This window comes from Pelodiscus sinensis, chromosome 4 (assembly GCF_052426305.1).
Source record: "Pelodiscus sinensis isolate ZL-2025 chromosome 4, ASM5242630v1, whole genome shotgun sequence".
NCBI classification, from domain to species: Eukaryota; Metazoa; Chordata; order Testudines; family Trionychidae; genus Pelodiscus; species Pelodiscus sinensis.
This window is the reverse complement of record NC_143055.1, coordinates 29342360-29364011: the sequence shown is the minus strand read 5'-3', so window position 1 is coordinate 29364011 and position 21652 is coordinate 29342360. Positions and strand designations below refer to the sequence as shown.

The following is a 21652-nucleotide window of genomic DNA, read 5'->3' as shown; positions in this document are numbered from 1 at the left end:
AGCTTGCTCGGCTTGCTGGGGGTGCGTGCAAATGCAGCTTGCTCAGCTTGCTGGGGGGGGGGGGGGGGCGGCGTACTTCAGGGGGAGCCCAAACCTTGGAGCATTTTCATCTCCTAGGAGAGCGTCAGGAACTCCCCACGTGAGGACAATGGGAGGGCAGGTTCATCCACAGCAAGTCAGTTAAAGACTTCCAAAGCAGGCAGCTGTTCACATCCCCTAGTGCTGGAGTCCTGGTCCAACTCCTCACTCTGCAAAGGGATTTTATTATTAGAAGCCTTATCACTCAGTCTCCAACCCCAACACATAAGCTGTCCAACTCTTGGTGTCCATGGACAGGAATCAGCCTCACTATACAATGAGAGAGTTCAAAGGGATTAAGAGAGCTTTTGTTTCAACTCCCCAGCTCTACTGTCCGGAACAAGACAGGCACCAGACAACAAAACCCCACTAGCCTAGAACCTATTCCATAAGCGCAGCCCTGTGCTTTCTCCTTCAGGGACAGACCAAACAGTCTCTGAAGGTGGATTGATTTAAATAGCTTTGATTTAAATCTCTAATTTTAATCATGATTTAAACCGGCAAGCAGAAAACCTAGGTTTAAATGAGCAATTAATCAATTGAATTATACTTTTAAAATATTTTCCTAAAGGATGGTTGAGTCTTATTGATAAGTGACCTTTAAAACATGTTGATTTACAACTAAATATAACCTTTATGCCAAATTTGGTACTTCTATTTACTAACCAGGAGAAGACACTCAGTACAGTTACCAACTAAATAATTGTGTAATTTACATGTAATCAGATTAATTTTTACATTTTCATTCTGTTACAAAACGGTGTGTAATAGGAACACTTGAGACAGGTTTTACCCCATTTATTATTTGCTAAGTGGTGGCTACTTTTTTAAAAAACATGATTTGTAGCTACTTCTGTCTGGATAGAAATTCTATTTAAAATAAACAAAACCAGCATTTAATTTTTGTATGAAATAAAATTACCTTACATGTGAAGGACACAACAGAAAAGAATCCAAACACATTTTGCATCTGAAATTCATTTATTAAATAAAGGAAATATCTATAGTGAATTTAACAGATTGAATCTAGTCATCATGTTCTTCAAGATGTTAGAACGCTCTCATAACCAGTTTTTTTACTGAGAAAAGAGGAAAACAAGTTTTTCTGGTTCGTCAACTCTCGGCTTTGCAACGGTGAATGAACTAATCATTGAATTAAATTAGCGGAATAAACCAAAGTGATAAAAACATTCTCTCTTCACCTGCAGAAGAAGCTACTGCTGATGTAAACACTGATTTTAGGTACTTACACTAGTGAACTGGTAGAATTTCTTTAAAAGTTGACAGGAGACATGTTCTATTTAATTTTTAAATGTAATTCATAAGTTATTTAAATAGGTTATGATGAATTTAGGCCATACATTTTTAATTTAAGTTTAAAGGTATATTATTTAAAACAAAGCCTATTTAGATGGATCACAATTCCAATTTTAATAAAGCTCTCAGACAGGAAGGGCCTTGGGGTCACGGGTACCGGGAACACCAGAGTTCCCCTTCCTCAGACAAAGGGAGAGGGAGAATCACCTGAGTCCCAGGCAGGGGTGAGGTTGTCAGGACACAGCACAAAGGGGCTGGGTTCCTGGTCAGGTGGGGGGGGGGGGGGGGGAGGGTTCAGGGCCCAGAGAGTGAGGGGAGGAGAGGATTGCTTAGCAAGCCAGACAGGAGATGGCGATCCAGGTGGAAGGCTGGGGGGGGGGGGCGGGGTCCCAGCAGGGTTTCAGTGGGCCAGGAGGTGGGGTTGCTGGGCAGAGGTCAAGAGGGGGGAGGTAGCGGGGGGAGGGGATGGCAGGACAGTGGGTAGGGGCACACAGGCTGGGGGGGACAGCCGGGCAAGGAGGGTTCATAGGCAGGGTAGTTGCAGGGGAGAGAACACAGGTGGGGGGCAGGGGAGAGGGAGTTGCGGGGAGGGTGCATGGGAGGGGGCGGCCAGCCGGGGGGTGGGATGCACACGGAGAGGGGGGCACACTCACGAAGGCGAAGAGGCCACTGGGCTCAGCCTTACCAGCCATAGCTGCCCTCCCAGCAGGAGCCGCGCCTTGGGGCTGCCCATGCAGAGCTCCCAGCGCCCCAGGGCCAGGTGCCGGCTCCAAGCAGCTGGGCATGGGGTGGACTTTGCAGGGCTCCCTGCTTGGGGGATGGGGCCCCACGGCAGCTGACCCCCAGTGCCTGCTGAGCCCCTGAACTCTGGGAGCAGCCACCATGGCCGTGGCCTGTCCCGCCAGGCTCAGTATCACCAGCCGTGGCCGCCCTGCCTTTCCTGCACCCCGTGGCCAGGCGCAGGCTCTGAGCCGCAGGGCGTGGGGCTCCCAGGTTGGGGCAGCCTCCGTGGGGCTCCCAGCTTAGGGCAGCCTGCTCTTCCTGCCGGCAGGAATGCCACCCCTGGCAATGTGCTGCCCCAAGCAATGTGCCACCCTGCTTGTTTTGCTGGTGCCTGGAGCCAGCCCTGTATCCTTACTAGGTGGCAGTGGTCAATGGAACACATCCTCACTGCCAGGGGTTGCATCCACTCAAGGGCTGTGTCTACACACTGCAGGCTTTTTGCACAAGAATGGCCGTTCTTGCGCAAAAACCTGCGGAGCATCTACACTGCACACATGTTCTTGCACAAGTAAATTTACAGTAAAGCGTCAGAAAAGAGGGCTTCTTGTGCAAGAGTTATTCCTTTTCCAATGAGGAATAAGCCCTCTTGCGCAAGAGCTCTTGCTCAAGAAGGCAGTGTGGACGGGCAACAAGGGTTTCTTGCGCAAGAAACCCCTATGGCTAAAATGGCCATCAGAACTTTCTTGTGCAATAGTGTCCACACCGCCATGGACGCTCTTGTGCAAAAGCACAGTTCTTGCACAAAAGCACATGTCAGTGTGGACAAGCTCTTGCGCAAGACCTTTTGCACAAGAACTCTTGCGCAAAACAGTTCTTACATAAGAAGCCTGCATTGTAGATGTAAGGAGTAATGCATTGTGGGTAACTATCCCACAGTCCTTGCAGAAGTTAGGAATTCTGGCCTAGGATCCCAGATCATTGTGGGTGTATACTGCCAGCCTCCCATGTCTGTGGCTCAGAACTAGCCTTGTCCTGTGGTACACTTGTCTAAGCTCCTTTATCTTCACATGGTATTGCTGTGTGCTCCTGGTAGCCCTTATCCGCCCTGCCTTGTATGCTTTTGACATAGATATCAGTGTTTCTTTTGCTGGTTCAGAGCTCTGCCTGCACACTTTTCTCCCTCATTCTCCCTTCTCCCTCATTCTCCCTTCTCCCCCCCCCCAAACCATCTCCTGAACACTCCATGCTGAAGGCATTTGAGCATGCATACCCACTGTCACCACTGTACTGGTAAGATCTCCCAGCTGCCCCAATGGGAAATGAACACTTAGAAGTTCCCAGAGCTTCTCCTGCTCCCTGGCTGAAAAACATTGAAGTTCAAAGTGCTCGCCAAAACGTTCACAAGGGAGAACTCTGGATCACCACAGGGAGGCCACTACCTCCGAAGTACAATACTCAATGTTATACTGCCCTTAATACGAGGCCTGAATGTCTCCTTAGGTTTCACGCTGCTTGTTCAGGGGGAGTACATGGATCCATTTTAAAAGCCCCTTAGGTAGCTGGCTAGGGATTAGGTAGTCTAGACACACTTGTTACAAAATTGTCCTAAGCTTATAGTGTAGACCAGCCCTTAGCTTTGTAAGTATTAGGATTGAGACACACAATAAGCACTTTAGGGTCACAATCACGAGACTGTGACTGACATATGTTTAAAGAAGTGTGTGTTTGCTTAGCCAAAGACTATTTGGGAGAGCAAGCTACCTGGATTAGACTCTCTCATTTAGCTTTCTGTAGTATTTTGTTCTTTCAGTGGGTGACATGAAATTTGTCTGACATACCAGATAAGATATAAGAAGTATAATGTTAGCTAGTTTGGCATTAAAATAATGTGAGCAATTCAGCATTGAGAGATTCTTTTAACCCTTGACCTTTATTTTAGGGTTACGCAGCCTTTAATGATACTCCAGATTTAGTGCTGAACCAAACCAGGAACATCTTATCAGGTGAAACTGATGATAGAATTTGCTTTTTATTTTGATAAATTGTTTTCTTGAGCATAACATTAAAATTTAGTACAGGCAGTCCCCGGGTTACGTACAAGATAGGGACTGTAGGTTTGTTCTTAAGTTGAATTTGTATGTAAGTCGGAACTGGTACATATTGTAGGGGAAACTCTAACCAAACATTTCTCCAGAGCTCAGTTTTATTCTCCCACACCTCACTTCCCTCAGTCCTTTATTCTCAAGCTGAGGTGTCTGCTGAGATAAGCCGCTCCGCGTCTCCCTGGTCTGCTGGGGAGAAGCAGCTAGTGCGGGGTTGCCTCACCCCGTTTGTAAGTAGGGATCCGATGTGAGTCGGATCCATGTAACCCCGGGACTGCCTGTATCAGTCTTTTAGTGGGTATATTTTTGTATCCTGTTTTTTGGTGATCTCAGAAAATGTTGTAAAAGATTAAATATAAAATGTGTTCACGTTTCTGTATACTGAAAGACTACTTTTGGCAGCACTGGCTCATAATTCGATCTAAGAATACAACGTATGGTGTCTTGTACATGGCTTCATAGATTATTACTATTTTGCAAGTGAAATCTTGGCATGTAAATGGCATATGGGTTACTGTATCTTTACTTTGCTATAATATTGACAGTGCTTTGGTTGGAAGCGCACACAGTAACCATTTATTTAAGCTAAGCTCCTAATAAAAAAAGAAACTGGTCTATGTGAAATCTAGTGGGTAAAGTGCATGCCTTACATAATATTTTAACTTCTCTTATCTGGCTTTTAAGTAACCAAAAATCAAACAGTTAAAACAGTTTAAATTGACTAATAGTTTATTTACCATTATAGGTTAACATGTAGTGCGTTTAATATATGAATGTGTATACTGATCTATTTTAATTGTTATGCTTACATTGTGGACCTGTTCTGGCTATCCTAACAGCTGTTCCTTGTAAGTCTGGCAAATAGTACTCAATATGTATGTAAAACTGCCATACTGTGTGTCCGTGTCTAAAATGAGTCAAAGTTTTCTAAGGTGATGGGAGTTTCTCATTAAGGAGGTCTAAATGCAAAAATGCTCATTTCCAGTAGCTGCCAACTTGCATAAAGCCAGGCCAGCTTTCATTATTTTAGCAGTTTGGTGTTTCTCTCTAATAACTGAGTACAGGATAGAAAACAAGTTCAAAATAGAAAAATTTCATGAATATTTTATGCCTTAGAAGGAGGGTTTGATTCTAGGAACCTGTTACCAGAATCTACTTCTATCAAAGCATAGAAAAGGTGACAGTGTTGACCCTTAACAAATTCATATGGCAAGTTGACATCTGACAGGATGCATCCTGACAGAATAGGGTGCATCAGACTCTTGAAGGAAAAAAACCCTGAAAAATACATTTCTTCATGTATTTATAGTACAATGTGAGTGTGAAATATTTTAGGATCTCTGCAGCTAAATATAATTGTTAAATTACAGCTGCAGATTATGTTCCTTCATAAATTCAGATGCCCATAGAATGAGATGAAGAATGCTGCTAATTAATTGGCAAGGCTTTATATTTAAAGTATACATGTATATTTAAAGAATTTCTAGCTCTTTGCTGCATTGAGAAGTTAATATAGGATCTGTAATTTCTTTCACAGGGTGTATGTTTAAACACTACTTATTACAGTATACCAATCTTGAAACGTCTCCCACTGGTCATTCATAAATGTATTGCCTTGTTTGCTATATTACAAAAAAATGCAAGATTTATGTTAGCTGGAGTTTTAAGACTCATTCTAAAATGAATCAACAGAAAACTTTGACTTTAGCAGCCTTAATTTTAAGTTGAATGTTAAAATTACGATATGTGCATCTTAAAATGTCATTATCTTACATTGAGCGCTCATAGTCCTTGTGGCTTGCCTGTCCTGTTTCATGCTTGTCCTCATGGCTTTCCTTTCATTTCAGCCAGATTGTATATGAAGAATGAGTATGTTAAGTTGTTGTTCTTGCAATATAACTTTTTTTATGGACTTGTAACAATGTACTCCCATAATGCTTGGTTTTTCAGATATCAAAAATTTGTTGGAATCTGTTGGTTCAAATATCACTAGCTTCACTAAAAAGCTTCCTGTTCAGAAGGTTCTAGCTGATTTCTCAATATATCTGACTGAGGGTGAGGCTTTTGTTCAAGATTATTTCCCAGTAGTGGAACAATATGACTTCTACAGGTAGGTACATATTGTTTAAGTAATAATATGTGTGTGGTATGCTGTCTAGGAATATTTTTAAATAATTAGTTTTTGTCAGGACAGTAAAAATGTGATCACTGGGTGTAGCTTTGATTCTATTGTGAAGTTGTAATTTACTATTTGTCTGGTGATAGAGACCCTGCCAGGATTGTGTTGTGCACTCTACAGACAGAAAGTAAGAGACCGTTTGTCCTGAAGAGCTTACAATCTATTTAGATATGACAAAGGATGTGGATAAAGGTTGTAACATAGAAGTACAGTGATAGTTTGCAAATATGTTAATTCCACAGTTTTCTAACAGCCCTATTTATAATCCTTTTGAGATGGAACTCTTCTGAATTGTCATCCACATGTAGTATTTTTTACCCTTAACATTCTTTGCTATTTCTTCTCGAATTCTCATGATTAATATTTGGACTGTGATATGCCATACATACTAATCCTGTAACTTGTCTTTGATTCCCTAGATGGTTGGGTTGTCTCATTCTCTGCTGCATGGTGATTCTGATCCTGGTTTTTTACTATCTTGGATTAGTATGTGGTACCTGCGGTTATGATAAACATGCTTCTCCAACAACCAGAGGCTGTATTTCAAACACTGGAGGCAATTTCCTTATGGCGTGAGTGTTCTGTTTTTACCAAATATAAATGAACTATTGTACAAACGTATCCTGCAGTTACGTGCTATAATGTGGAAAGTATATTTTGAAGAGCTTTAGCACCTGGGTAAATATATACTTTGGTCAACTGAGGAGAAAAATTGATTTCAAGATGAAGATACAGGTTAAATGGTTGAAATCTAAGAGCCTCAGTGGAAGCAAGATCTGGCCTTGGGATGCTTAAACGATGAAATTGGTTGGCATTGATAGATTTCTTTACTAGAAGGTAACATAAGATAAAACACATTAAGCTGTTATAATGAGAGCATCATAGCTAACATCCATCCCATTTATACCAACTTGAGAATTGCAAAATTGGATGCTCTGTCAAAGTATTTAGACTACAAATAGAATTGGTAGTTTTTCCTCTAAATAGAATTGGTAGTTTTTCCTCTAAATAGTAATATGCGTGGAACATATTTTTAAACATAGTTTGCGTTCCCAAAGGGGGAGAGTAGATCTGTTGCATCAGAAATTTAGGGAAATGTGGCCTCTTTCTATCAGATCAGAGGGCTTTGTTTTGTGGATGGTAATGATGCTTAGGGATTTAGCACTGGGTTGAATCCGTTCTTCCTCTTGAGGACATCTGGAACTTGCAAAGCCACTCTTCAAAACTAGAGGCTTCATTCAGTTTTTTTAGAAAACAATGGACTCATTCTTGACACAGGCAATGTGCTCCACTTCTAACCTAAGCTGTGAGAGAACCTGCTTGTGGCTCGCAGACTCTGATCCTTAATGTGCTTTAATCTACTCCCATTTCAAAGTAAGCAAATTTAAGTGTGCAGTGTGTGCACAACATTCTAATGTGATGTAGACTAGGGATGTAGAAGAGTAATCAACTGTGAAGAATTGGGCTGTGCCCACGAAAGCTCATGATACCATCTACATGTTTTGTTAGCCTTTAAAGTGCTACCAGACCATTTGTTGTAGTTTTAAGTTTATCCTAGGCTTATTGGTTAATCTAGTCGACTACTCATATTTCCTCCCTCCCCACCGCTGCCTCTGAATCTGAGGCAGCAAGGGTGAGGGGTGTGCAAAGCCAGTTCCCTCCTACACCAGCTGTACAGTGCTGCCTGCCCCCCTCACACTGCTGCCCCTAATAGAGGTATCTACACAGGGGGAGGGAGAAGGGTGGCTGCTGTGAAGCAGGCCCTGCCCATGGTGGGCCCAGGCTTCCTGTGAACAGATGCTGCTCCACATACTGCGGAGCAGCCTCTATCCTTGGCAAGCCTGGGCCCAATGCAGGCATAGACTGCTTTGTGGCAGCAGCCCCTATCCACGGGGGTCCGAATTTGGGCCCACTGCGGACAGAGGCTGGTCCCCAGCAGCTTCCCCTGTCCATGGAGAGCTTGTACCCCTATGGACAGGGGTTGCTGCCACCCTGTGCTGCTGCCTCTGTATCAGAGGCAGCAGAGGTAAGTGGCAGGAGGATCCCCAGGAGTGGGGCTGGAGACTATAGAATAGCTGACTAACCGCTAAGAATTCATGCAGTTACTTGACTGTTCTATTACCTGATATGTAACATCCCACAGGGAGACCCCAGCTTGCCATAAACTAAATGTCCATCTAGACAATCCAGTGGTCCCTGAAACTTTGACAGTCATACCCCTCCTTATCCCAGTACATTGTCCACTTCCCTTGGAGCTGAGGCCAGAGCCAAGGGGTGTGGGAGTGGGCAGGGGGAAATGTGGAAATGCAGAAAGGGATTAGGGATCTGAGGTTGGAGCTGTGACTGGGAGTGGGGCCAGGAGAGGAGCTGTGGCCAGGGGAAAGGGGTCAAGGGATAGAGCCAGAAGGATTGGGGCGGGGTAGCACTCTTTCTGCTTCTCCCCATGGGAAGGTAGCCCAGGCTGCCACACTGCACTCACTTAAACATTCCTTCCCATGTCCCATAATTTGGGGACCTCTGCTTGAGTTTGATGCAGCGCTATAGTCTTTGCATCTACTTGGTATTTGCAACAGTTCCTGCATTTTGGCTTAGCTACTGCATGCACGTCGGTGTTCCTAAACTCTCACTGGATGTCTTCCTTTTTCAGCGGAGTTGGATTCAGTTTCCTTTTCTCCTGGGTGCTGATGACGATAGTGGTAATCACCTTCGTTACAGGTGGAAATGTAGAAAAGCTGGTCTGCGAACCCTTTGAAGACAGGACTTTGTTCAAGGTGAGGTTATTCATGTTGAAAGTATTTAACAAAACATCCAACCAACCACCAAAAACCCCAACAAAAACCAAACCCACGAGTCTGTGAGAGGTTTGTAACTTTTGCCCTGATACAGACTGTGTCATGATAATATGAGGCTCTTAGTATCCACTCTGGTGGAGAGGCTTAACTTCCTCTTGCTTGAATGTGCCACCGAGGGTATGTCTATACTGCAGCACTATTTCTAAATAACTAGCACTATTCCTAAATAACTTAGTCCGCATCTACACAGCATGCACTTATTTCGAAATAGTGTCAAAAATACCATCAAGCTGGAGGATGACTTACTCCGACTCCTGTAACCCTTGTTATATGAGGAATGAAGGAAGTCAGAGGAAGAGTGCTCTATTTTGAAATAAGTGCTGTGTAGATGCTGCCTATTTCAAAATAAGGTATTTTGAAATGATACACAATTGACAGCTCAATTTGCATAGCATATTTCGCATTAAGCCCTGCTGTGTAGATTCACCCTGAGAATGATGTTGCAAATACAGTCTTCCTGCCCCTGGACGTAAATCTCCCTGTCGCTCAGAAGCATCTGATATGTTGCATACTCTGCTCCTTAGAGATCATTGGGGTGTTGTATGGCTGTTTTTATTTTCATCAACAGATGAACTGAGGGTGAGGCATACATATGTGTGTGATGAAAGCTTGCACAAAGGCATGTAGGATTTTAGAAATGTAGACTTGTGATAAAAAACTTAAGTTCACTTTTGTTCTAGGTTTTGGATACTCCCTATTTACTGAATCGGCATTGGAGAAACTACCTTTCTGGCATCGTGCTTAAAAATCCAGATATTAATTTGACCTTTGAAAAAGTTTACAGGTATAAAAAAATAAAATCTTGGCCAGGATTTATTGTTGTGAACATGCATTGCTTTTTGTGATTCTTGATGTCTTCATTTCCATCAGTTTCCATATGCTAGATTTCCAACACCATAAATTGCCTTTACTGTACAAGGTAACTCTCAATATCCTTGTGAATCAGTAGCAAAAGTGAGATGACCTGCCTATAAATCAGTTGTAGGTGGTCTTAGTATAATATAATTGAAAAAAAGCAATTGCACTTGTTAAAAGCTGTTTTGTGTGTATTATAGCATCAAAGAATCTTTCAGACTAAGCAGCATTGTCAATACTGTCCTTTCTATAGCCTGACATTCAAGTGATAAGACTTTTAAAAAATGTAATCTAACATGCAAGCACTGTTAATCATTTTTAAAGAGGCACCAAGATTGATATTTAAACTGATATATATACCATCTATTTTCATAGTGACTGCAAAGAAAACAAAGGAATTTATACCACACTTCATCTAGAAAATCTCTTCAAAATTAATGAGTTTCTTAACATTAGCATGGTAAGTAAAGGAAGTTTGTGATTGTGATCCTAGTTTCGGAGAGTGAAAGGAGATTGCAGTTGTCAGCTAACTTTTTTGTAGGTGTTCATGAATATAGTGCAGTACTTTTGGTATTTGGAGGAAGGAGGAGTTGTCCCTTATAGTTTCTAGCAGTTAAACCTGGTTAAGCTGGGAAAAAGTATATAATTTTGGTAAGTCACTTTGTAGAATTCTTCCATTCTGTGCATTGGGGTTATAAATAAGTAATGTTGCTGGAAGTGGGACATGGCTTGTGATATACAGGAGATCAACTTAGATGATCTGGTAGTTCGTTCTGGCCTTAGGCACTGACATTCTTTTGTTTTTATTTTACTTATATGCAGACCTCAAAGTCAAGCATTCTCCAGGAGATGCTGAGATGTAGACATTATACAATCTCACTCTCTGTATTGCAAGCCCCTGTACTGACCTGTTCAGTTGGCAAGAACTAGAATTAAAGTTGCCAAAGAGATGCATTTCTGTTCTATATGCTCCCCACAACATGTGTCTCAACTTGTATTTGAGAGAAGAAAAAAAATTATTTCCCCCAACTTGGTTTTTAGAATTGTCCAAGGTTAGTTAGATGACATTACTAGTCATCAGCAGTTCTAATTTTTATTGCAGTAGCCCCACAAAGGTCTGTGCCTCATAATGACGGCCATTGTGCCTACACACACAGTAAGAGGAGAGCCTTACCTCAGAGTGTAAGAACAATATGCGAAATCGAGGATAAAGGAAGGCAGAGAGACATGAAATTACTTATAGCAATCAAGTGGCAAATTTGGATTAGAACTCTGATTTCCTGAGTCCCAGTCCAGTGCCTTTTCTGCTGGATGGCACAAATCAGTGTAGTACTTGTCTTGCATTGCATAGTAGGCTCGGCCTTTCTGTTATCTCTATAAATTGTTAGAGGATGGTTTCTGGTCAACATCCTTGTGTTTAGGAAAATATAAAGGATTTTCTGATTATGGTACAGAATTTTTGACAGGACTGAAGATAAAATGCTACTGCTCTGTGTTCTCCAGATCTGTCAGATAGTATATGGCATAACTTATCCATTTGAAGATAGCTTTAGTTCCTGCATTTTATCCTGGTATCTGTTCTAGATAGGAATTGGGCCTTCCTGAGAGAAGTACATTGAAATATGTCATTGAAATAGAGAAGCCAAAAGGATGCAGAGACGGGGTTAGGACACTGCAAGGTTAGAGTATGGGGGGGGGGGGGAGAGAGAATTGGGCCAATTATCTAAATTAATTGGACACCCAGTGGTATAGCTGAGAATAGAATTTGATCACTTAATTTCTGTGTGGATTAAGTGACAGGAGTCGTACGTAAACAGGAGCAAGTGCTTTCAAGTAGGGAGTGCCAGATCACAGGAAGAATATGGACTCTGTGTGAACCAATTCTTGTCTTTTTTTCCCCCCCATCCCAGTATACAGAAGATGTATCACTGAAAATTGAACATATTAATGTAAATCTTAGCAGTGTAATTTTGCTGGATGAAATTGGAAAGCAGAACCTTCTGAATTTCAGCTCTTCAGGGATAAATGGAATAAACTTTGCAGCGTATTTGACAGAGGTAAGATAATGGTAACCTCAAATCTGGGAGGTCATTAACATCTGGAAGAAAATGCAGTAGTGCACATTTATTCTGTTTTGCCTGTTAAAACAAAGGTTGGTTCATGTGTGGGCTTTTAAGGGATCCAATTAGTTGGACAAAAGTACTTGAATAAGAGTACCTCTTGAGATTAGATTCATAAATAACTCAATATTTAGGGAAAGGGTTAAATTTATCTAACAGTGCCATAATTTTAAAGTAAATGTAAATTCAGTAGAATGAGAATAAGTTTGTTTTTTGGATCTTGTTTAGATCAATAAAAGTGTTACCAAAGTGGATCTTCTATCATTTGCTAATGATTTGGAAGCAAGAGCAGACCAGTTGGTGAGTTTTATTTGAACAATGCAAAGAATGTAGAACTGATGGCTATTCAATGCTAAAAGTTCCCTACACTTTGTAGTTTGTATTATCAACATTTTATCACTGTAAATATCCACCAACTGGATTTTGTATATGAACAGTCTTTGTTCCTCTCACACATGCACACATCTTGCAATGGGGTATGCGAAATATATATGTAACTCGTGGCATGTTTCATTTCTTTTAATATTATTCATTCTTCCCTCTATATGCCCATGCACATCATTTCTGCCTCTATTGCCTTGGTTTTTATTTATAGAGTATTTAGTGGTGTTGCTTTTTGTTTAAGAAATTGGCAAATCCTGGAAACTCCATTTCAGATAATCATTATATTTTATGATCTCAGCTTAATGAGAAAACTGACCCAAATCATGGTGAGGAAAATCTATTTGAATACATTGTCCAGTTATTATGTAGTGGATGCTGCTTTTAGAAAATATTTATACTGGGTTAACAGCTAAACCCCCACCATGGGACTGAGGCTTTGTTGTGCTAGGCACTGTACAAACATCCACGAGATGGGATCTGCTGTGAAAGGCTTATAGGCAAAAGTTACAAACCAAAAAAGGATAGGAAATGTAGATAACACTATACAAGCAAATTCACCTGGGGAAGGATCTGCACAGTTACATAGGCTAAAGGCTAAAATCTCACATGTGGTTTTATATTTCCATACATTGTTTTTTTTAAATAAACTGACAATAGAATAGTGAGCAAGCATAAGAATCGGGGCCAAAGCAATCTGGTGTCCCACATAACATGGCCCTACCATATCTATGTTCCTGTACAGTGAGGGGTTCTCTCCTTGCAAAGAAGAGGAGGCAGTGGCATGAGGAACTCCTTCCACATCCTGAGGTGGTAATAGGAACACCTCCTTTTCCAAGAGAGACAAGAGTAGCCCCCAGTGTTTACTCCAGCTTGTTGGGTGCATGGGGCAGGCCTGCTGCACTTTTCTTCTTACCAGACATTCTCTATTTACGTGGTGGTGATGGGAAAGGCAACAAAAGTGAAGGTAGACTGGTGTGGTGTACTTGGAAGAACTGGCCACCAGCCTGGCCTACACACAGACAGTTCCCCCCTTCTCCCCCCACCTCTATTCCCATGCTGGGGGCCCTATCAGCAGAGTCATCGATGGGGGGAGCAAACGGGCAGCTGCCCTGGGGCCCAGCAATTTAAAAGGTTGTTACTTTATTTTCACTAAAGACCAACCCAGGTTTACACATATATTGCTTTTATTAAATGCTGCTGTTGAATTAAATGGAAAAGGGATGAACCTGATCACATGCATACACTCATACAAACAAGCCCCATCTTGCTTTTGCTTAAAGTTGTCTGCTGCTCAGGTGAGTTAAATGTGAGGGGGGAGAACTGGGAGCTTCTCTTGGTCTAGACTGACACTCTGATCTTGACACTGCTTCAGCCCTGGGCCTCCTGGCCACCAGCCATAAAGGACTGGCTGGGGGGAAGGTCTGTCCCAGCCCCACCCTTTCTGGGGCCAAAAAGCTGCGCTAGGATGCCAGGCCTAGTTTAAGGGAATGCTGGTAATTCCCAGCATCTGCTTTCATCCCTGGGGGATGGTGACCCCTTGTGCTCAGTTTTGGAGTTAGCACCCCATTAGTGCAGGTCAAACCTTTCATAGCTCTTGATTCAGGCTATCTGCACACTCATGCAGATAATTGGTTTGATTACACTGTTTTCAGTTTTTCTTTATGATTAGGAGAGCAAGACACCTTTTTAATGAAAGCCGAGATTTTTCTGTCATTGCCTGACTTGAGGCATTGGTGTCTAAAACACAGGTCTATATTGCCTGCATCTAGCCCTGGTAATTTAGGATTTGTTTTGTATGTTGGTGATGGCAAGGTCAAGTTAGAACAAGAAAGAAGATTGAGTTCAAAGGTTGGTGGGAGTGGCTTCATGCTAGACTTGAATTTACAACTCTGATTACTTAACAGTAATGTGCTTCTTCATTTGTACAGTACTCTGAAACTTTCACTGACTGTTCAGCTTTCATTATTCCTTTATTTGCTTCCTCTTTAAAATGATGTTGCCTTAACTGAACACCTTTCATGCAAAAATGTAGATGAATCTCCCCCAGAGGATGTTGCCACGAAGCAACATTGAACATGTTAAGTCTTCTGTTTGTACAACTTTCATAAGCACAAGGCTACTGTATTTTTCTTCATTAAAGTTATTACAGTGCATTCATTATCCATTTAACAGCCAAAGAATTGCATTCCAACAAAATGAGCTCATAGGAAATTTTCTCTTGAGTCAAGTGGGACACCTCAAGGTCCAACATACTCAAGTCCTCAGTCAAAGCAGTTAAAGACCCTCCCCTTTCCCTGGAATTGCTCATGAAAGAGACTCTTTAATGATAGATTCTGCCACATTTATAAAATGAGATGATCTGTGATATTATAGTTTTGTTGTGGGTGCTTTAAAAAAAGTAGAGAAAAGATCGAGTCTGCTGTTAAATATACAGTACTAAAATGCCTTATTTGTCACTGTGGAAGTTTTCCTGCTCTGTATTTAGTACTCCTTGGCGATGCCAATCAGAGTAATGGATGCGATCGTTGATGGAACAACATGATGCATTGGAATCCATGCAGGGAAGCGCAATTGCTTTGAAATTGACCCTAGCATCTAAGGATATTTGTATTTTATGATCCCATGCTGTTTTAGATAGCTCTGGATGTTTAGGTGAAGTTTGGAGGAATGCAAGCAATATAGTTGGAGATTTTATGTGTAGGGACTTATCTGGCAGCTATAGTACAGGAACTGAACTAAACCTCATTTGCTAATGTCTTGCTAATAGCAGTTGGTACATTTAATCTGCCACACTTGAGGGTTACGGAATGCTTTCTGACTGCTTATCAGCCCACTCCTTCAACATCTGTTCGGCCACTACAGCAATTTGGTTTCTCTTTATTGCACATTCTTCTGTTTTTTGCCTCCCTGTATTCCTTCCCCTGAACGGTTGGGTTGTTTGTTACAGGCCTGGGGATTCACTCTGTCAGTGTGTCCACAGTGAGCTGTCCCACCAGGGATTCTAGAGTGTCTTCCCCAGGACAGTTGACATCTAGGCCTGTTGATGGCTCTGGTTTCTGGTATTCTTGCTGAATACCTTGAATTGTCTAGCCCCACTAGGAGTCCTTTGGCTGTTGCTTTTTCTCCCTAAGGAGCACAGATTCTAGGGATGTCTATAGTCTAAAAAGGACCTGTGGCCAAAGCTGAACTGGTACACCACTCAGTTTCCTGGTCTACTTTTACTTATTGCTCATGTTCAGCACTGGGTTTTGCTAACACATTGCAGGCATCTGTTTTCATCAATAGTTCTGTATCCACATCACAGACAAGTGTTAGTTGTACAGTAAGTGGATTCACGAATAAGAAATGACTGCTGCTCGTTGGTAGGGTCCTAGTTCTACCAGCCTTCTTGAAGCTGCTGTCTCTCTTCCCACTCATCCCACTGACAAACTACTTCACTGGGGAGAGAACCGATTTTCCTCTTCTCTGCACTGTGAACAAATTAAAAGCAAGTTATAGTTTTAAAAACAAATCTGGCCTATTTCCTTCTCTACATGGGAGAGAAAAGCAAGATCTTGTTGTCATCCGCGTTCTCAGCAAAGGATTGGGATTTGAATGGGGGAGAGAGTCTTTCTGAATGAACTAGTTGACATATATTCATATATTTACTCTGATAAAAAAAATCCTTGGCACCAAATCTCAGACTGTGAGGCTACACAATTACAATGTAAATGTTCAGTCTTGGGCTGGAACCCATGCTCTGAGATCCATGTGTTATTGCTGGCCAATGTTCTGTTTAGTTCCAAGAAAAATTACCTGGATAAAAGGGGTAACTTTTCTATTTCCCTAGAATGAGATCTACAATGCATCAGCTAGTGTGCTTCTAATTGGTGCTGCCCTAGACTCTGATACAGTTAAGTTGAGCCATGCCACCATTGCATTTAAATGTGCATTTCTGAAGGAGTAAATATCCAGGAAATAGTGTAAATATTGGAAGTGACCCAGAAACACTGGAAAATGCCCCATGGTGGGAGTTAGTATACCTAATCCGAGAATATCTGTGGGTATTCATGATATCAGTGGATTCTGTAATTGTGCAAGCCATAATAGCAGTTGTGCTAATTGCACTGATTTGGAAAGCTAAGATATAGGTTTGGCAGTTGAGGGGAAAAAGGAGATGTATTAAATGTAGGCACTCAGGAATTAGGATTCTGCAGCTTCACAGTGGGGAACATTGGGTGCAAAGAAGCATATTTTAGGCATGAGAGAAGCCTACTGTGGATTTTAAGAGTGTTCTGAAAACACTTAGTATCGTAAGTGTAAGAGGATCACCATGTGCATGTAAGAAATTGCAAAGCAATCCCGTTTGAGAACAAGAAACGGTAAGATAGATAAGAAGCTAGAAACAACTGGTCTGAACTGAAACAAAACCCGTAATGTCAGGAGAGGAGAGTTAACATGGAAATGAGATGCTAACACATTACATAATGAACCCCCAAGATCATAAAAAGTTATAAATAAATGTGTGAAACACAGAGGAAAAAGCTGTAATGTCTGGTGCTGGAGGTGACTGACAGTAGTTCTAATGATCCTCCCTCTTACAAGTAATTGGTTGCTACTTGCTGAGTTGTTTTGCCTGAATAAATAGTTTTTAGGCCCATCTGTAAGGGAGCCTCAGTCCAGTGCCCCTCCTATTGTCTGAGTCAGGTCTGCACTGCAATTTTATATCACCACAACTCTAGGAAGCTGACCTGAGCCAACCAAAATTGTGCTGTGGGTCTTCTATCAGAGTATAGATAAACCCTTTTTTATGGGGAGAGAGGTCTAGAAATTGACTGCAAAGCTTTAATTTTCATAATTATTCAGCTAAGAAGGAGCCATTAAACAGAAAAAAAGGTGCAAATGTTCCTTTGCCAAATCCTTCAAAGATGGTACTATTTCTGAATGGAAATCTCCTGAAATTAAATGACTGTTTAAAATTGTACATATTTCAAAAAACTAGATGTCCCTAAATCTGTACCAGTCCTACATGTTACTGTTTTAATCTATAGAGGGAAAACTATAGTCCCAGTGGAGGGCGCCATTGCACCTTGAGAGACAGTGGATAAAATAAGTGGTGCATTCTCTTAATAAGATCAGTCATTCTTAATGAGCCTTTCAGACATTAGAGCAAAAGTAATGTCTTTTGATATAGAGAAGAAAATGTGCCCTATGTGAAAAATCATTCTATTGAATTATTATAGGTGTTCTAACGTTTTTCTGACTACATTAGAACTACACATTGGTTTGTTACTGAAATTTCTACTGTGTTTAGGGTGCTTTCCCAGTGTTGTAGCATGTGTAGTACAATGTTGCATATTTCAGTTTGTTTTATGCGCTGTGAGCAGACTGTACATGTGCATTAGCAATCAATGACATTTCTTTGTCTTGCCTGAGTCTTGATTTTGAAAAATATCACTTTACAAAAACCACACGGCTCAGCAAACTGAACTATTATGTTTACATTTGCAGCCCAAAGGAGCACTGGAAAATGCACTAAAAGGACATGCAAACAGTATTCGAATGATTCATAATCAACAAGTTGTTCCACTGGAGCAATCTATGGTAAAATATTGAAGTGTTGCACTATGAAAATATAATTATATTAAAATATTGGTATATTTTACAAACCACATAGTAGAATATCAGAAGTTTACTGTATAACAAATAACTCTTTTCTTTTGTGCAAATTCCATATTAATGTTTTTATGTATACTTATAAAATGCAAAAGCATATTTTGGATCTAAATAAAGGCATATGACGCACGCATGCGTGCGTATGTACATATGTAATTAAAAGCATAGTCAGGCGCATTTTTAGCATAACAAATTCATTACCTTTGTTACTACTGTTGCATAATATTGTGAAAACCCGACTTCTTTTGTCCTTTTATTTTCTACTTTTATGTGTAGGATTTTAGAACAATACAGTAGGACAGGCGGGGGGGAAGTACATAGTCTAACTTCACATAATTTATTTCCTTTTTTGCACTTCATGTTGGTCAAAGAAAATAACTATAATTTGTACATTTATTTAATGGTTAGTTTACTTTCTGGGTTTTGTACTGTTTGAAGTCCTACAAGGTAATGTTTACAAGCAAAGAAAAATCTTCTTCCTTGACCTTTCAAATATATGAAAATGTTCCCTCTAACACGCTTTGCCAGGCACGTTTTTGTTTTGTTTTTGTTTTAAAGAGTAGCAAGTTCAAATCACAGCTCTTCTGCCAATTTTTCTCTGTGTATTCTGCTTACATTTTTCAGTTTAAATTATTTTAGCCCCTCGGGATCCAGTTCTTTTAGGTGATGAGCATCTCCTGGAAAGCCCCAAGGAACTGTCTGAAATCACTGGGCATTGGGAAGGTCAATATCTTCCCAGGGGCTTTCAGTGCCTCTCAGGAGTAGGGTTTAATATAGCAATATACACACACAATTCTGAATAGAAATGTAGTTCTGTCCCTGCGTTCCTCTTATAGAGAAGTCTTGGGTCTCTCATTTATCTGCTGATCCTTCATTGTTTCTTTTCTAACTAACTCTTAATTATTCTCATCTTTTCTTTTTCCAAAACTGACTGTCAAGAAATATGTAAAAGCTAGGGTAAGTGATTTTTTCCTTTCCAAACGTGTGCACAGTATATTATTTTATAATGAGATTTAACTTGAACTATTCTCCCTTATCCTCAGATAAGATATCCAGTCTTACTGCTACAAACTTTAGTTGCATTTCAAGTCCTCCGTTCTTCTAGTACCCTATTCTGTACACTACTCTGTACTTCAGGAAAAACATTGTTTCCCTCCTAGAATCTCTCTTACACATACTGGTTGCTAGTTCCATTAGTAGAAAATCATTTCTTGGATAATGCAAGTAATGTACTAATATTAAGTATATAAAAATGTTATTAGTTTTGATTATCTGGGTGATTTGTTCTTCTACATTGCAGTAAAGCAAGAGGATTCTTACTTGTGTTTTTTTTGTTTGTTTGTTTGTTTGTTTTTGTTTGTTTTTTTTTAACCAGAGCACTTTAAATCAGAGCATTAGATTTCTTCAGAGGACATCATCTGAACTTACGGTAGGTTAGTCTCTGGCAATCAGAACTTAATTTACTTTAACTCTATCCTACCACAAACGTACAGGACATAATATTTGCAAAATTTTTATACTGACAGCTTTTTGGTAGCAGGAGTAGTGTAACACTTAATGAAATGCACAAGATATTTAGATGACGACTAAGTTCCATTTTTCGGACACCTGTCTCCCACTTAAGCCTCAGAGCAGTTCACAAGCCTGGAAAAATAGGAATAAGCACCTTTTTTGTGTGAACTCACCAGGCCCATCAGGCCGACAACCCCACCAGCCCACTGGGCAAGGTTGGGGGAATTGGCTCTGCACTCCCAGAAGGGCGGGCTGAGGCAGCCAGCCCTCGGTGCTGTCGAGGGCTCTGGTGGGAATTTAAAGGGCCCAGGGCTCCAGCCACTGCTGGTAGCCCTTTTTGTCCCCATCTGCAGGCCTGGCTGGGGAGGGGGAACATAGGTGCCAACTCTGTGGGTGCTCTGGGGCAAGAAGCTTGGGGGAAGGGATAGGGTGAGTCCTGGGGTCAAGCATCTACTGACTAGAGAAGTCAGTGCCTATGAAGGCAAATGGGGATGACTGCCCGCAGAACACTTAATTAGGGAATTCACCTGAGATCTGAAACCTTCCTGTTTCAAGCTGCCCACCTTCCCAAAGAGAGAAGGGATTTGAAGTGGTATCTGCCACATCTCAAGTGAGTACCCTAGCCACTAGTCTATTCCGATGGTGGTGCTCCTGCAGACTCTGATGAAAGCTGTTCCACTTTTACATTAAACTGCTCTAAAATTCAATTATTCAGTAAACGAGTTGTTTTGTTTTGGGCCTTGCATGCAGTTTAGGCACCCAAACGCTTATCTTCCACTGATTCATTGGTGGCCTTTAGAGAGATGCACCAGGCTTCAGCCCTTTCCCCCACCTCCCATTGGCTAGCTTGCTTAATACCTAGCCTAGTGCATTGACTTTGAGGATCACAGACTAATGTCCCTATGTCTCCCTATTCACTGTGTAGGGAGCTGAGGGGTCTAACTCAGGTTTTGTGTATCAGTGTTGTCCCTGTGGTGTGGTTTTTTTGGTTTTGTTTTGTTTTGTTCTGGGCACCTAAAATGTTAGGCATTGTGGTGCTCAATGTTTCAATTTCCATGTCTCTTGGCAGGTCTGTGACAGGGAATCTCAGGGCCTGAACTCTGGTCTACAGAGGTTAACGTGCCTTGGTTTCCTCATCTGTCCCCATCCCCCTGTAAAGCACTTGATGTTCAAAGTTTCATTTGATTATTATCTATCTAGGTAGTTACAGTGCCTAGGAGACACCCACAGATGGAAAGATATTTTGTGGCTATTTTTTAAACAGGCTTTTGTAATGTTTTAATTCTCACTTACAAAAACACAGCACAATTCGCTGAAATTATTTTGCAGTTACTCAGCAGTTTATTTCCCTCATTATTGAGGGAGGATTGCCTTACCTGGCTGCATGTTAAAAATAAGCCCATTTCTGTGCTTAGTAAAATGCTATCCACTGTCTAGTTAATGCTGGATATCTCCTCTACCTCTGGTACAGTGTGCCCAACTTGTCCCTTCATTCTTGCAGTCTCTGCCAAACTGCAGGAAACTTGAGCTTGACAGAGCTTCCCTAAGGCAGCCCACCTGCTTTCCTTCTCCATAGTGGCTAGTGGTTGTACAGCCAAGAGAGCAGCTGCCTTTATGCTCTGTTAGTCTCATGAGTATCGGGAACAGACGGGAGAGTGTCCTGGCAGCAGTTTTCCCTGTTACCACCAGCCTGTCTTAGCTCCTGTAGCAACAGTCCAGCTCCAGTAGTATTAGAGCAATTGTCACCCTGATTGCTTCTTGTCGGCTTTAGTTCTTCTTGCCACTTTCACACCCATGCATGGCAGCTGCACAAAATTCATTCAGAGCTTGAATGTCTTAGACCTGGATGTGCAGACTATTTGGTGTCCAGGAGGT

At 41.4% G+C, this 21652-nt stretch overlaps 1 protein-coding gene across 18 annotated transcripts in view; it reads left to right on the top strand.

Annotated features, from left to right (window-relative positions):
* The window catches only part of PROM1 (prominin 1), an 89551-nt gene that overhangs the window by 59770 nt on the left and 8129 nt on the right, over positions 1–21652 (top strand). For 14 of the 18 annotated variants that reach the window (XM_089777820.1, XM_089777823.1, XM_089777822.1 and 11 more), the window contains 11 exons: positions 4058–4121; positions 6171–6330; positions 6819–6971; positions 9047–9170; positions 9932–10035; positions 10482–10566; positions 12017–12163; positions 12455–12526; positions 18101–18193; positions 19205–19222; positions 19641–19694. In XM_089777820.1, coding sequence (XP_089633946.1) covers positions 4058–4121; positions 6171–6330; positions 6819–6971; positions 9047–9170; positions 9932–10035; positions 10482–10566; positions 12017–12163; positions 12455–12526; positions 18101–18193; positions 19205–19222; positions 19641–19694 — 1074 coding nt within the window. The remainder of the gene's footprint in view (positions 1–4057; positions 4122–6170; positions 6331–6818; positions 6972–9046; positions 9171–9931; positions 10036–10481; positions 10567–12016; positions 12164–12454; positions 12527–18100; positions 18194–19204; positions 19223–19640; positions 19695–21652) is intronic. The other 4 variants (XM_025178398.3, XM_014580564.3, XM_014580555.3 and 1 more) reach the window with 1 other exon arrangement.